At 35.8% G+C, this 17,666-nt stretch overlaps 1 protein-coding gene across 1 annotated transcript in view; it reads left to right on the top strand.

Annotated features, from left to right (window-relative positions):
* Positions 1-136: 136 nt before the first annotated feature.
* The window catches only part of gpat4 (glycerol-3-phosphate acyltransferase 4), a 35,496-nt gene continuing 17,966 nt past the window's right edge, over positions 137-17,666 (top strand). Inside the window, exons 1-3 of the mRNA XM_056467109.1 lie at positions 137-674; positions 16,457-16,526; positions 16,620-16,902. Of these exons, the coding sequence (XP_056323084.1) occupies positions 507-674; positions 16,457-16,526; positions 16,620-16,902 (521 nt within the window). The 5' untranslated portion in view covers positions 137-506. The remainder of the gene's footprint in view (positions 675-16,456; positions 16,527-16,619; positions 16,903-17,666) is intronic.

Raw genomic sequence — 17,666 nt, 5'->3', positions numbered from 1 at the left:
ACATCGTTTGGGAAATAATTAAAAAAGAAAAAAAAATTCAAAGGGGGGGCTAATAATTATAAAGCTAATAAAGACTTCAACTGTATGTATGTATGTATTTAATAAGTATGTGCCCATTTTTTCCCTCCTTAGATATGTCAGAAATGGCTGTGGACCTTGATGTGAGACTGTGATAGGCCATTGAAGCAGATGGAATCATCCAGAGGAAATCCTGGACAATAACACATATTTATTACATATAACACTCCAGTTATATTTATTTATTTATTTATTTATTTATTTTTCCTTAACCCCGATGTGTCTTACTGACACGTCTGTAGCATTATCATTTGTTCATCTATTGGATAGTTGTCCATTGTTTCAGGCATAAATGATCATTTTCCCATATATGCCCATGAAGTCCATGTTTCAGCGCAGGCTTCAGAAATTGAGGCACTTTAGAGGAGTCCAGCAGTCTGTGTTTAGGTAATCTCGTCACTTTTAAAGCATTCTACATTTCGGTCAAGATGGAGTCGTACCTTTTCCCCTTCGACAGTCTGATATGCATGCTCCTGGGCATCTCCTTAACCGTATGGTGCACCCTTCTTCTGGTCTTCATCATCGTTCCTGCAATCCTTGGCGTGTCCTTCGGCATCCGCAGACTCTATATGATGTCCCTGATCAAGCTTTTTGAGGTGAGTTGAGTCATTTTGCATTGATCATCTCCTGTGATTCATCTGAACAGATCATTTGAATCATTGTGGTGTTAACTGGAGGCTAGATCTGACTGGATCATTTGAGTCAATAAGCTGTGAACTGAGAGCTCGTTCTGACTCTTATTAAGTGATTCACTGAATTGTTAACTTTACGCTCAATCTGACGTGATCAATTGAATAAAATGATTTGTTAGCTAGAGACTCGCTCTGACTGGATCATTTGAATCAGTGAATTGTACATTGGAGATTCATTCTGGCTTTATCATTTGTCTCTTCTTACACAAAATAAAACGTGCAACTTATTTCATAATAGCAATTGAGATAAACCTTAATACAATTTCTGAAAAGTATTAATTGCAAATTCTAAGTAGAGAAATTATAAAAGTATGACCAACTAAACTTCTCTGACCACATTTCTAGAACTGCTCGATCTTGCAGATTCGCACTCTATAACATTAGAAAGGTCCGACCCTTCCTATCTGAACATACAGCTCAACTCATTGTTCAAGCTCTTGTTCTCTCCAAACTGGACTATTGCAACTCTCGACTAGCCGGGCTTCCAGCTAATTCTATCAAACCTCTGCAGCTGCTTCAGAACGCAGCAGCACAAGTGGTGTTTGATGAACCCAAAAGAGCACATGTCACTCCGCTACTCACCCGTTTGCACTGGCTGCCAGTTGCTGCTCGCATCAAATTCAAAGCTCTGATGTTTGCTTACAAAGCGACCTCTGGCTTTGCTCCTTCTTATCTGCTCTCACTTCTGCAGATTTATGTGCCCTCCAGAAACTTGCGTTCTGTGAATGAACATCGCCTCGTGGTTCCATCCCTAAGAGGGAAGAAATCACTTTCCCGAACTCTCGCATTCAATCTGCCCAGTTGGTGAAATGAACTCCCTAACTACATCAGAACAGCAGAGTCACTTGCTGTCTTCAAGAAACGACTAAAAACGCAACTGTTTAGTCTCCACTCTCCTTCCTAATCTTAACTGCCTCTCTGGCTATACCACTAACTGTTCTCTCTCTCTCTCTCTCAAAAAAAAAAAACAAACATTACTAATGCTTTGCTTCTTAGACTTTACACACCTGAAACTTGTCTATAGCACTTGTTCACTGCTGCTCTTATAGTTGTGTAAATTGCTTCCTTGTCCTCATTTGTAAGTCGCTTTAGATAAAAGCGTCTGCTAAATGACTAAATGTAAATGTAAGTAGCCAATGACTCAATCAAACCACAACATTGTTCACAGTAGTGCTAATGTTGTTTTGAAGTCACACTTGCATGCGATTTCAGAGCGAATATTGAAAGTACAATACAGAGAGCGTCTCACAAGTTGTCACTAATGAATGTGCGAATATAAAACCAACTTTACCTCGATGATAATAACATTCTAAGCAGTGATAATGGTGTTTTTAATGGTCATTGCATTCATTATTAGCAGATGTAATGGATTATGGTTTGCCTCTCGTGCCCTTCAAATCACATCTATGAAAGCATTTAGGCTTTCCTGTAAAATATAATGACAACAGAAGAAGTTGTGTTTGGTGCGTTATTTGGCATGTGGTGGGTTTCTTAGGTTATTAAAGGTGTTTTCTGTCACTTCTTGTTTAGCCTGCATTAATGCATTCAGTGTAGGCTGCATGATTAACCATTAAAAGATCTCAACAATCACTCTAAATTATAAATGATGGTGATCTGCATATGTTTACTAATCCTTCAAATTGCTGCATTCAAGTCTGTGTTTGAAAAACTCAAAAATCAAGAAAGATGGTCTTTAGTTTACAAACAGTCAAATAACACGGGCGCACTGGGATAACAGTTTATAGTTTAGATAAAACCACTGATGTTTATGGTAAAGATTAAAATCACCATCATATGCATTTAACTTGACGCTCAAATGAAAGTTGTAGGCAGCAATTACACTATTTAACCAATAGGAGGCGAAAACCAGCCATCAAACAGATGCCACTGAATAATTCTTCAAAAATGATCATCTAGCAATGAAACATGAAGTTTTATGAGTGAATAACTGAGTCATTTATTAAAAATGAGACTAAAAATAAATATGGGTTGTACAAATTATAATGTTAGATTTATAGATTTAGTGTTATCAGCAACAGTAGTAGTAACAGTGAATTTCTCACAGCACTGAATGTTTAGCAATTTGTTTTTATTCAACTGATTGTTTCTTCATTTTATTTTTAATTAAATTATAGCTTCTATGTTCTGTTTGTTAAAACAAAAGTTTTTTTGCAGTGCTGTTTCTGTAATAAATGGAAAGCAAATGACATTTGTCTCCTCCCCTTTTTGGCAGATCCAAAAAATAGTCCGATCCGTGACAAAAAAAACCCCGTCATGTGATCCGAACAGTAAGATTTGTGATCCGTTACACCACTATACATAATTATCTGGAAAATTATAATAATAAGAACTCCGATATGCTGTCAGAAAACCATATGTTGCCGTGCTCATGTGTTTATTAATCCCATTGAATCAAATCTAAGCAGTTTAATCATCTATTTATACTGCAAATGCTATACAGATTTCCCATAGACTGGTATTTCCTGGGTTTCTTTGGGGCATATTTGGTTTTCTGTGTGAGAGCACCCTCTGGCCTTCTGGAGGAGATTTACTACTCGTCTGATCACCGTACTTTCCTTTCATGACCTGCAAGACAATCTCTAAATCACAAAATAAGATTTGTTGTCGATTTAGCCCTACTTGAATTTGCATCAGTGCAGTAATAAATAGGGGCGTAACGGATCACAGTTAATCACAACCCACAGTTCGGAGTACATGTAATGTGTCGATTATTATCTCAAAAATTAATTATATATATATATATATATATATTTATTTATTAATATTATTTTTTTTCCCAACAAAATTAGGCTAAATGAAGTGGTCAGAAATGGTAAAATCTACAGTTTTGCAACTTTAAAGAGCTCCACAGACTATTCAGATAAAAGGATCTATTGTTGCACAAATGTGTGAGCATTTTAATGACTTTCACATGCAAAATTATCTATCGTAGATTAACCATTAATGACGATACTACCGTTTACAAAGTACAGTGGCACTGGACATATTTTAGAGCCGTAGTATCCTAATACTACAATAGTACCAGTAAACCCTTATATTTATATATTTATTATATTTATATATAAGGGTTGCACGGTTTACCGGTAGTATGGTAATATTAGGATACTATGGCTTTATATATAGTATGGAAGAAGTTGTGGTGGCATCTAAATGCATATTTTTATTAATCCTTCGATGTGCTGCATTAAAAAAAACGCTGATGTACTGGGATAACAGTTTATAGTTCAGATATAAATACTGATAATTATGGTAAAGATTAAAATCACTATTATTGATGCTATTGAATCTTGTAGCAGTTACACTGTTTAACCAATAGGTGGCGACAAACAACCATCAAAAATATGTCACTGAATAGATCTTCAAAACTGATCAATCTTGTAAAGAAACGTTTTTATGAGTAAATTATTAAATCATTAATTAAATATTCTCTTGTATTAGATTATAATGTTAGATTTTTACATTAAGCAGTATCAGCAACAGTAGAAAAGATTTATTACACAGTATAAAACTTAACTTTTTTTTTTATACGCTAATTAATTCTTGATATTTTTTTTATTAAAATGACTGGTTCTGTTTGTAAAACAGTAAAAAGTTTTGTTTGTAAAAACCAAACGTTTCTTGCAGTAATGTTTTGTCTAAACGTGTTTTCATTTTTGTTTCATGCTCATCTTTTCTTTCGCGACCTCGTTTCTTATTTTGTGTTTAGTTTTCACTTTTACTCATTATAATTTTACATGCAATGTCTTTTATTTTTTATTTTTTTTTACTTGCACGCATTATTTTTTCAATCTGTAACCCGATACTTTAGGCGGGGATTTGATCCCATACAGTCCTATCCATGACTAACCCTTGTGTGATCTGAAGCGTGAGATTAGCGATCCGTTACACTACTAGTAATAAAGTACAATACTTTGTCCATCTCTTGAGTAAACTGCTAAACATGAACATCAGAGGAGCACTGGAAGCACAATAGATGGTTCCGGCGTCTCGTAATGTACATTGTGAAGGTCATTCAGGGAGGCTTGATTTGAGTTTTACTAAGATGAGTTGTAGTCAGCGTGCTCTGCCTTCACTGAAGTTTCCGGAGGCTAAATATAGAGCATAGATTCACGATTGACTGAATTAGTAAGTCTGCAGGGTCTGGCTGTCATTTGACTTTGCCTCAGTTTAACCTGCGCTGTCACATATTCTCTCATCTTTAAAACTTTGCAGGCCGCATGCATTGTTGCAGGACTGTGGCGCTCTGCAGAGTTTCAGAGCGGGTTGGAGATGTGTGAATCGATGGTGTGATATTTATGCCACGCATATTATTTGTGAAGCCGTTCCTCTAGTGCAGGGTTTGTTTTTTTATTAAACACATGAGGAAACGTACAGTACAATTCAGAACTATTAGCCCTCCTGAATATTTTTCCCCAATTTCTGTTTAATGGAAAGAAATAGGAAAAAATCAACACATTCCTAAACATAATAGTTTTAACAACTGATTTCTTTTATCTTCGCCATAATGACAGCACATCATATTTGACTAGATATTTTTCAAAATACTAGTATTCAGCTTAAAGTGACATTTAAAGGCTTAACTAGGTTAATTAGGCAAGTTATTGTATAGACCAGTGTTTCCCAACCCTGTTCCTGGAGGCACACCAACAGTACATATTTTGGATGTCTCCCTTTTCTGACCCATTAACTTCAGGTGTTGGAGTCTCTTCTGATGTTATGATAAGTTGATTCAGGTGTGTTTGATTAGGGAGAGGTCGAAAATGTGTACTGTTGGTGTGCCTTCAGGAACAGGGTTGGGAAACACTGGTATAGACGATTGAAAAATAACATTGCTTAAGGGGGCTAAAAATGTATTTAAAAAAATGTAAAACTGCTTTTATTCCAGCCGAAATAAACCAAATAAGACTTTCTCCTGAAGAAAAAAAAATATTATAGGAAATACACAAATTCACTGCTCTGTTAAACATCATTTGGAATAGAAATCACAGCAGAGCGAATAATTTTGACTTCAACTGTATATTTTGCTTTAATAATAATCAGCGTGTAGTAGAAAATTGTACTATTTGTGACACCAGTCACACGTGTACATTTTTGGAAATTGAGATTTATGCACTGTAAAATAAACAACTTTTCATTGATATATGGTTTGTTGGAATAGGATAGTGTTTGGCTAAGATATTAATTATTTATTAGATAGATAGATAGATAGATAGATAGATAGATAGATAGATAGATAGATAGATAGATAGATAGATAGATGGTTGCAAATCTGGTATCTGAGGGTTTAATCTAAATCTTGGGAAACCCATGTTTAAAGTTGTCTAAATTTACTTCTCTGCAATGTAAATTATTAATTAACAATTAAGTTTTTATACATTTACAGCAGGAAATATACCTTCATGGAACATTATATTTACTTAATATTTAAATTATTTTTGCACAAAAGAAAAATCGTGTACTTTGACAAAGACTGGTTTTATGGTCCAGGGAAATATGAATCTACTGTTTGTTTGTTGATGTGGAGTCAGTATGTTTTTTTTTTTTATAGGATATTTAGATTTTTTTTTATTCAGAAAAGAAGTGTTAAATTAATTTAAAAAATTATACGTTTATGTTTGAAAATATTTTTATTTGTTTTTATTAACTTATACATTTCACTCTTCGTATAAAAAATATCAAGCAGTTGTTTTCAACATTAATAACTATCAAAAATGTTTGTTTATCAGCAGATCACCTTATTAGGAATATTTATGAAGAATCATATGACACCAAGGCTTGAGTAATGATAATAAAACAGATAAAGTGTAAATACAACAAAACAAACATCTCAAACGGTCATCTGTGGCCTTCTGTTGCTTATGCATAGGCCCCCATGGAATCTGCATGCGCAGAATTCCGCAGATTTTTAGCCCATCATTAATTCTGTTTATTTACTTGAGTAAATATGTGTAATATCTATATATATTCAGTTTTTAAATTAATTTCAGTAATATTATTGACTAATATGAAAATGTTCATCTGATTTATTTACAATGCAGTTTTTACAGTCATATTTTCTGTCTTTTAGTAGATATTTCAAATGAGAGACTTGCTTTGTTAACTAAATAAGGTGGATCTAATTGGATTTGCATTTTAAACATTAAATAAAAGTTTAAAAGATGATATTTTTTATTTTATATATTAAGGTTTTAGTTATGATACTCCCAAAATAATTCCGCAGAAATCTACAGATTTTTACCAAAATTCTCTGCAGAAATAGAAAATATTGTCTGCAGATTCTTTCTGGCCCTACTTATGCGTTTGCACTTGTATATCTGACGGTCAAATGTAATTTTTATTATTATAATTTTTTTCCATTTATGGGAGGAGTCAAATTTACATATGTGGTTTGAACGACCGGATGCATTTAGACCTGTATCCCAGACCCCCTCCTGAAGAGGTCTGAGCAATCAGATTTACAGTTTAAGTCAAAATTATTCGCCCTCCTGTGAGCAAGAAATTTTTCATAGTATTTTGTAATTTTTTTTGTCTTCTGGAGAAAGTCTTATTTATTTATTTCGGCTAGAATAAAAGCAGTTTAAACTTTTTTTTAAACCATTTTAACGTCAATATTATTAGCCCCCTTAAGCAATATTTTTTTTATTCGATTGTCAGAACAAACCATCGTTATACAATGATTTCCCTAATTACCCTAACTTTCCTAATTAACCTAGTTAAGCCTTTAAATGTCACTTTAAGCTGAATACTAGTATCTTAAAAAATATCTAGTCAAATATTATGCGCTGTCATCATGGCAAAGATGAAATAAATCAGTTATTAGAGATTATTTAATAAAACTTATGCTTTAAAAACGTGTTAATCGTTTTGTTAAACAGAAATTGGCGAAAAATATATACAGGAGGGCTAATATATACAGTCTGACTTCAACTATATATCCATCTCAAATGCATTTACACCTGTCCTATTCAGGATCAGATAGCCATCCCATCATAAAAAAACACATGAAGTGACCAGGTGTAAACAGCCCCACTGCGATTCACCTAATTGAATTAACATAATTACAATAATCGGAATGACGCATAATTATTGCGATCATTTGTATTGCATAATGCATGTCAGTAGGATCTCAGTTTTGTCACCTATAATAGCTTCATATGGTTTCCTCTGCTCTCCACTCTCCTCCATCTGGACTGATTTATTCACTGTTTCCAAACCTCTTTAGACTCCCTAAAAACCTCCAGATGGCTGTTTTCAGTGACTAACATCCCCATGCTCTGCTGTCCTGTGACCCTGCACAGAGGAGCCAGATTTATTCTGACAAACAGCTTGACTGTTTGCTGTTCTCCCCGTCCCGAGCATTACTTCTGCATCTCCCTGACTCACTGTTTTACTTTCACGGATGTCTTTCCACACTCCGGTGCTCAGCTGCTGTCCTTGCTTGACTAATCCACTTTAATGATCCCTGAGGGACAATTCAGACGCACTAACAGCTACATCAAATGAAGAGCACACACGTGTTCATACATGTGCTTATGTAGATAAACATGAGAAAATATGGGATAAACCATTCCCTTGGGTTCCTGCATTTCATTGTTCTTTTTATATTTATTTACAGCATTGATTCAATTTCAAAGTATAAATCTTTTCTCAGATATAGCACGAAAGAAAGAACATTTAAGTAAGTTTTCATAGCTCACGTTCCCACTACTTTAACCTATTCAGTATCATTATGAACAAACAATTATTGTTTGATTTTGATTAAGTCGGGACTACAACTAAATAATTTTTAAATGTAAAACTTAATGTATTTGAACAATTCAAGTTTATTAGTAAAGCGCTTTGTACAATAGTTGTTTTAAAGCAGCTTTACAAAAGGTGCACATTATTATATTACAATCAAATTAAGTTAAAGTTACAATCAAATGTACATTATTATATACAGACATTAACCTGCAATTTTAGAACATTTAGGTAGGGCTGGGCGATGATTCGATAACGATAATTATAACGATATATTATCAATAAAACGATAATGTCAGTATGCGTAATGCTGCAGAAGCATTTTGCTGCCTGCCCTACCGGGTGCCGCACGCAGTACAAGTTGACAGCCATACAGTGTTAGTTGCACTTAGAGGAGTAAGAAAAAATAAGGTAAAATATGTCACAGACTTTGCTGACAAGAAACGTCACTAAACTTCAGTAGTCCAGGGGCGTTGCTAGATATAAAGCTCTACTGGGGCACCGCCCCTCCCCCTCCTAAAAAAAAATAATATTAATAATTATATATATATATAATAAATATACACAACTGGAGTTACACAACTCCACATGAAATTAATATTTATGCAAAAGATTTCTTAAATGAATGAAATTCTATAGACAATTCAATAAAATACAAACAAAATGATGTTTTATAGAATTATCTGTTGTCTTAGACTTGACACATGGCAGAGAATTAGGTATATTAAGTCTTTACCTCCTTGATACCCCATCTCTCCTCATCCCTCCTTTTTGCTTCATACAAATAACTCTATCAGAAGGCATGCTTAGTAAGATTACCGTCTCATTGTTTAAACTTTAGTTTTGTCGACTAGCTAAACAAAAAAGGCCGTTACGCCGGTTTTACAACGCATGAGCAGCACGTGACAAGCAAGTTGCCTACTTTTTTGGCGCGCATGTTAACTACCGAGACTTGCACTGGCAGAAGAGCAGCGCGCTCTACGTGCCCCAGTAAATTGGGTCTAGCGATGCCCATGAGTCTGGCACTACTTAGTTTTTTGCAATCTGACACAAAACAGAGCAAGGTGACAGAGCAAACTGCAAATGACTTGTGTCATCAAAAGCAGGCAGCACCACAAACCTGTTTCATCGTTTAAAACAATACCACCCTTATGAAGATGCTAATAAAGTTACAGACCCAAACAAGTGTTGGTAAACCAGCAGAGTTTCATGTCATCATTTTCTAAAGCTGTGCATTACGAGAAACCCCCCCGAAAAGACAGACGAAAGATATGACAGACAACACAATCTCAAACACATCTCAATGAACACTAGATGCATGCTGTAAACTACAAGCTGCATTATTTAAGGGCATTTGTTACGACATTGATCGGATCTTTTGTTGTCAAGCTTATGTTTTCTTTTTAATGTTAAGATATTTTCTTTGAATTCATATGGTCTAATTCCCACTGATGGTAAAATAATCAGCCTTTTTTTTAAAGGATAATCTCTGAGGAGAAATCCGATGCTCAAGACAAACTCTATAAAATAATGATATATTAAAAATGCAGCAAATATATGACAGACGTTTACAACAGCCTTAAGCCTAAATCCTTATTTTCCACGGAGTGAAACATCGTCCACCCGCAGTTGTTTAAGGTGGGCACAAACTTAAAATATATACACTTTATATATATTTTTGTTGAATAATGTGTAACTTAAAGAGCCCATATTATGGGTTTTTGAAAATGCTTTTCCATATAGTGTGTAACACAGCTCTAAGTGAAGTGAAATGTCCAGCTAAGGCTTAAATCTGTAAGTGTACAGTGTTTAAAACTGTTGATTCATCTATAAAAGAGTCGACTCATAGTGCTTCAAACGAGTCGTCTTGATAACGAGTCATTAGGTGTTTCGTGATGACACGGCTACGAAACACAAGTAGTTGCACGCGCAAACCCGGGAGATTTGAAACCTGCGGCCCCGCCCACTAACAGAAAAAAAAGCAACACACACACACACAGAGACACACAGACACCGGTCGAATTATTATTCGCGGATATAACTAGGACGCGGGTGGTGAGGAAGGTGTCGCCGACACCGCTATGGACGCGCCACCCGTGTGTGTGTGTGTGTGTGTGTGTGTGTGTGTGTGTGTGTGTGTGTGTGTGTGTGTGTGTGTGTGTGTGAAAAGCAGGTAGACTGTGATGTGCTAGGAGATCTCCTCGCCAGTTCTTGGACTTTTTGCTCAATAAAATAGTTAGTCGTCAGTATTTTCTAGTCCATCGTCTGTATTTACATTCACCCACTGGCAGCCAAAATCCACTATGAAACGTGTATGCACTGTGACTACTTTTATATTGTTGATTATCTGCTGGACATTTCACTCTGTCTCGTGCTGAAGCCTGTCAGTGTCGTCGACAATCGCAGCAGGCTGTCATCGGCCCAATAAGCGCAAATTAGCTTCGCGCTGAGGAGGGGTTTGGGTACAAATGAATCGCTGAACGATTCATATGGGAGTCGCTGGGAAAGTGTTTTTTGACCTTGCATGCATATTAGACTGTTGTTGGAGACCCTTACAACCTAAATATGACCCTATTTCATGTATAATATTGGCTCTTTAATTTTGATGTATCTTTTGTTGGTCAGTTATCTACAACATAAACAAGAAGAACGAATAACATCTGAGGTAAAGCGCTTCAACAACAAAACAACAAAAACAAGTCCGCTATAGTATATGCTTTAGCACCAAAACAATCCGTTAAACTGTTTTCACGGTTTCAATTTAATTCATTAAAGCGTGGTTTGAGCAGCATGAGCAGGACAGTCTTTACAAGCTATTCGCAGCACTGATAGTATTCTTAGGTTACCTCAGAAAAATAAACTCAGTCTGAAGGATAGGAGAGCTCAGAATCTCGTTGAGTGAATGGAGAGGCTCTCCGCATGTCTCTCCGTGATGTGCGATTTATAAATTGAGTCTGCATAGGCCTATTCGTGCCAGTCTGTAAGATATAATTGGTTATAACACCCGCGGATTTAACGGAGATCTGCGTATATGCGTCCCGTAATATGCGATGTCAAGACTCTTTAAGTAAGAACTGCACACACTTGATTATGTAATGCGTGGACACGACTCACATCGCAAAGCATAACTAAACCTTTAAATGTCCATGCTTAATCAGTCATCGATAAGGTCTATCGATTAAAGGGTTATTGACAATCAATATATCATCAAGTAATCGTTAACATCCATAAATAAAATATATTTATTTTATATATATATATCATATATATATAAAGGATATTTCACCCTAAATTCACCACACTCACCATTAAAAGGAGAGTTCATCCAAAATTTTAAATTGTCACCAATAACTCACCTTTTGCATGTCCCAAACTTGTTTTAATATTTTTTTTCTGATGTTAAACAATAATATCCAATAACTTGTAGGTAATGTCTTTGATAGTTGAAAACTTACAGTAAATGCTGAATTAAGATAGTTTTTTTTTGTTTATTATTTTATTTATATTGTCAGACAGCTAAAACATTTCACAAAATGTTTTAAGTCAGCTGCACAAAGCGATTGGCATGCTAAAAATCCTATAAAATTTAAAGATATTAAGATTTGACACTCATTATGATAATTATCGATATCGACTGATATGAAAAAAAATCATGATGATTTTTTTTTTTTTTTTAGCCATATTGCCCAGAACTACATATAGGTGATGTATTAAGTATATGTGTTGTCCTGGAAGTCCTCGATGGTTGGCATCATCTCTTCACAGGTTGTCAAGCCCAATCACCTGCATGGAGCACATTTATGCATCATACAGTTATGTGACTCCTTGTGTGTGTGCTTTACTAAAAAGATAGGTCTTTAAACTTGTTTGAACTGAGAGAGTGTGTCTGAGCCTCTGACATTATCAGGAAGGCTATTGCAGAGTTTAGTAGCCATAAATAAGAAGGCTCGACCTCCTTTAGTAGACTTTGATATACTGGGTACTACCAGAAACCCTGAATTTTGAGATCTTAAAGAGCAGATTCTGTCTATTTATTTGTTTCTAATAAAAAAAAAAATCATTCAAAATACATTCAAAATACAACTGTTTCTATTTATTTCTATTATAAATAATTTCTATTTATTTATTTATTTTTACGTCTGTAGATTTCAATTACAATACATATTTCAGTCACACTTTATTGTAAGCTATTAATCATTGATTATGACTTTGCTCAAACTCCTTTTTGAGGAATTTGCTGCTTATTAATAGTTAGTAAGGTAGTAGTTATTTTCGGTGTAGGGTAGGATTAGGTTTATGGAATAAAATCATGCAGAATATCTACCTTATAAGTAATGATAAAGAGCTAAGATCCTGATAACAAGCCACTAGTTAACAGTGGGAATTGGTTCTTAAACTGAAGTGGTACCCATAATTTTAAAATCCATATTCTCAAAATGAGACACAGATCTAATCTCCGCTCACACCAAACTTCACCATTTTATTAATATCTGTTAGGTTTTTGGAGAAGGAATTTTTTACAGTATAATATTCCTGATTATGTTGATGCAACATTTTATTCATCAAAAAATGTTAAGATGAAAGTTTTTCTCCAACATGTTTATTTGAATACAATTTGTAGCCTCAAATTGCACTAACCTACAGTTGAAGTCAAAATTATTTGACTTTTTTTCCAAGTATTTCCCAAATGATTTTTAACAGATTCAGGATTTTTTCCTCAGTATTTCCTATAATATCTTTTCTCCTGGTCAAAGTCGGATTTGTTTTAGATTAAAAAAAAAAAACATTTTAAGGTCAATATTAGTAGCACCCTTAAGCAATATTTGTTTTCGATTGTCTACAGAACAAACCACTGTCATACATGTATATGACTTGCCTAATTAACCTAGTTAAGCCTTTAACATTTACATTTAGTCATTTAGCAGACGCTTTTATCCAAAGCGACTTACAAATGAGGACAAGGAAGCAATTTACACAACTATAAGAGCAGCAGTGAACAAGCGCTATAAACAAGTTTCAGGTGTGTAAAGTCTAAGAAGCAAAGCATTACTAATGTTTTTTTGTTTTTTTTTTAAGAGAGAGAGAGAGAGAGAGAGAGAGTACAGTTAGTGGTATAGCCAGAGAGGCAGTTGCAGATTAGGAGAGAAAGTGAGACTAAATAGTTGAGTTTTTAGTCGTTTCTTGAAGACAGCAAGTGACTCTGCTGTTCTGATGTAGTTCATTCCACCAACTGGGCAGATTGAATGCGAGAGTTCGGGAAAGTGATTTCTTCCCTCTTAGGGATGGAACCACGAGGCGACGTTCATATACAGAACGCAATATCACTTTAAATATCACTTTAAGCTTAAATATAACGTTAAATATCACTTTAAGCTGAATACTAGTATCTTGAAAATATATAGTCAAATATTGTTTACTGTCATCATGACAAAGATAAAAGAAATTAGGTTTTGAAATTATAATGTTTAGAAACGTCAACTCCATCTGTATGTAGCAATATTAATGTTAATTCGAGATATCATGTGACTATTTCTGACGCATTATTTAGCAAAAGCCTGTTGAAGTCTGAGTGGTTTTTAGGGGCTCTGGCTGAACTCCAGGACCCTGTAAAGGACACATGGATCATCCGTTGAGTTCTCCTCCCCAGTGGTGTTTTGGGCGGCCGGCTGGCTGTGTATCTGTGGAGTTGACTCCCCGAAGGCTGTTTATTGCCCGAATGTTGTTTGTTCCCCGTCCTCATGACAGCTGGATGAGCTTTTCAGGGTCCTGAGGGAACATTGGTGGCCTCATGGGGTCTCAGACCAGCAGCCTGCCATGGGGAATACAAACACAGGGTGCAACAAAAAGAAGATTAATTTAAAATTGATTTAATTAGGTATAAATTGCATATCATGATGGAATGGACAAAGAAAATATTGTAGAAATTGGGGATGCTCTGAAATAAAAATGATGCACCAAACTTCTGGATGTTCTTAACCGAAACCAAAAATGCTAAAAAATAAATAAATAACAAATACATCATCCAAAATAATTAGAATTGGCATATTTCAGAGGTTTCACTAGTCTTGCTGAATTGTTCTTTACAATACACACAAGAAAAGGAAATATCTACAAAGTTGCCATAATGCTAAAGGGTCATTTTAGGTAATTTTCCTTATTAAAAACAAGCTAGGCCTGTTTCACTGTTGATGTTATGCAATCATATTCGTCGTTGCAAAAGATAGAGACATAAAAATATTACAGTTAAAAGTGGATAAAAACAGTAAGACTCGCTTCATCTGCTGTTGTGCTCCAAGCATCTGCCAGTTTCATGAACTTCATGAAATTAAATCATGTTTTGATGTCAAAAATATATTCAGATCTGTCAGGGGTCCTAATTATTTTGGCCACCACTGTATTATTATCATACTAGAATCATGCTAATCTATTGTAGAATCATGATAACAACATGCTTGATCCATACAAGAATCATGTTTACAACATGCCAATTCATGCTGGAATCATGCTAACAACATGCTAATTTGTACTAGAAACATGTTAACAACATGCTAATTCATACTAAATTCTTGCTAATCCATAGTAGGATCATGTTAACACCCTAATTCATACTAGACACATGCTAACATGCTAATTCAATCTAGCATCAAATTAAAACATTCAAAATAAAAGCTAATTTACGTTAAGTTATTTCCATCCCTCCCTCAATAGATCCATCCATTCCTCCCTCTGTAGATGCCTTCCTCCCTCAGTACATCCATCCATCCCTCCCTCACTAGATCCACCCATCCATCCATCCATCCCTCCCTCCCTCAGTAGATCCATCCATCCATCCCTCCCTCCCTCAATATATCCATCCATCCATCCTTCAATAGATCCATCCATCCCTCAATAGATCCATTCATCCCTCCCTACCTCAGTAGATCCATCCCTCCCTCAGTAAATCCATCCATCCCTCCCTCAATAGATCATCCATCCATCCCTCCCTCCCTCAATAGATCCATCCATCCATCCATCCCTCCCTCACTAGATCCATCCATCCATCCATCCATCCATTCCTCCCTCAATACATCCATACATCCATCCATCCCACCCTCCCTCAATAGATCCATCCATCCATACCTCCCTCCCTCCCTTCTTCAGCAGATCCATACATGCATAAACTACTGCCAACAGGCTTTCTCAAGCCAAACTCAAGGTTGTCTTAACGAACTTTACCATCAAGGTATTAATTATTACACTGCTTTCTATATTATTTGATTCTGATTGGCCAGTTGTGACATTTTCAAGTTGTTATTCCAAAGTAACAACCGCTAAATAACATCCAGGAACTTCCAATCACCTTGCCTGTCAGTGAATATGCTCACATCCATGTAATTACATCTATATATATATATATAATTTTTTTTTTATTAAAAATTTTTGACTCTTTGGTGCCATCTTGTGAATAAATATGTAGGTTAGTGTCTACACCATTCATTGCTGTCTGTTCTGTGTTTGAAGAATTAATCAACTATTATGGCTCAGAATATTGTTTTTTGTTAAATTTCATTGTTTTGTTACAAATAAGCAGTATAAAATACATCCAGGATAGCCGTTTTCGCAGAATAAACTCCTACAATCTTCGTGTCCGGCTGCTGATAAACCTGTTAGGCTTTATTCTGCGATAACAACCTCCTGAATGTACTTTATCCCTAACCTATCAATAATTATTTTTATTCATATCTTTGCAACAGAATAAGATCTTTTGTGTGTGTGTGTGTAGCCCTACAAAGCTAGTATTATTCAAGCAATCATCCCAATGCAGCTGAAAATTTGGTGCATGATTCTTAGTAAAAGTATCATTACCATCAACACAGAAGCATCTTGTTCTGAACTACAAGATATGTGATTTATCTGATTTACCCGAGTAATTTTTTTGTTTTCAGTGGGCAACTTTAAGAATGGAGCGAGGAGCCAGAGAGAAGAATCAGCATCTCTACAAACCCTACAGCAATGGTAAAATATTAAAAAAGATCATTCACATGAGCTGCCACCAATGTCATTTCTTCATCTTAAGGCCTGCTCTCTTTCTTTCTTCCTCCCCCTCAGGGATCATTGCAAAAGAACCAGCGTCTCTAGAGCAGGAGATCCAGGAGATGCGGCGTGGCGGTGCCGAGCCCGAGTTTGACATGTCTGACATCTTTCATTTCTGTCGGCGCGGCGTGGAGAGCATTGTAGATGATGAAGTGACCAAACGCTTTACAGCCGAGGAGCTGGAGTCCTGGAATCTACTGACCCGGAGCAACTATAACTTCCACCACATCAGCACCAGGCTCACGGCGCTCTGGGGGGTCGGCGTCCTCATCCGCTACGGCTTTCTGCTGCCGCTCAGGTGAGACTGTGGATGCTAAACTACAATTCAATTCAAGTTTATTTGTATAGCACGTTTTACAATTATTATTGTTTCAATACAGCTTTACAAAAGGTGCACAGTATTCAAAAGCAGAAAAGTTAAGGTTATTAGTTACCATAAATTTATTACTTACTAATAACTTTAACTAGTAACTAACAGTTAAAGTTATTTATTATATATAAGCATAGTTAACCTGCAATTATATAGTATACACTTACCGGCCACTTTATTAGGTACACCTGTTCAACTGCTTGTTACCGTAAATTTCTAATCAGCCATTGACATGGCAGCAACTCAATGCATTTAGGCATGTAGACATGGTCAAGACGATCTGCTGCAGTTCAAACCGAGCATCAGAATGGGGAAGAAAGGGGATTTAAGTGACTTTGAACAGGGCATGGTTGTTGGTGCCAGACAGGCTTGTCTGAGTATTTCAGAAACTGCTGATCTACTGGGATTTTCACACACAACCATCTCTAGGGTTTACAGAGAATGGTCAGACAAAGAGAAAATAACCAGTGAGCAGAATCCAGTGAGCAGAGGAGAATGGCCAGACTGGTTCCAGCTGATAGAAAGGCAACAGTAACTCAAATAACCACTTGTTAAAACTGAGGTTTGCAGAAGAGCATTTCTGAACACAACACGTCTAACCTTGAGGCGGATGGGCTACAGCAGCAAAAGGTGCCACTCCTGTCAGCTAAGAAGAGGAAACTGAAGCTTTAATTCACACAGGCTCACCAAAA

The sequence above is a fragment of the Danio aesculapii genome, chromosome 10 (genome assembly GCF_903798145.1).
Source record: "Danio aesculapii chromosome 10, fDanAes4.1, whole genome shotgun sequence".
NCBI classification, from domain to species: domain Eukaryota; kingdom Metazoa; phylum Chordata; class Actinopteri; order Cypriniformes; family Danionidae; genus Danio; species Danio aesculapii.
Note: the sequence above shows the minus strand (reverse complement) of the source record. Positions and strands in the feature narration are given on the sequence as shown.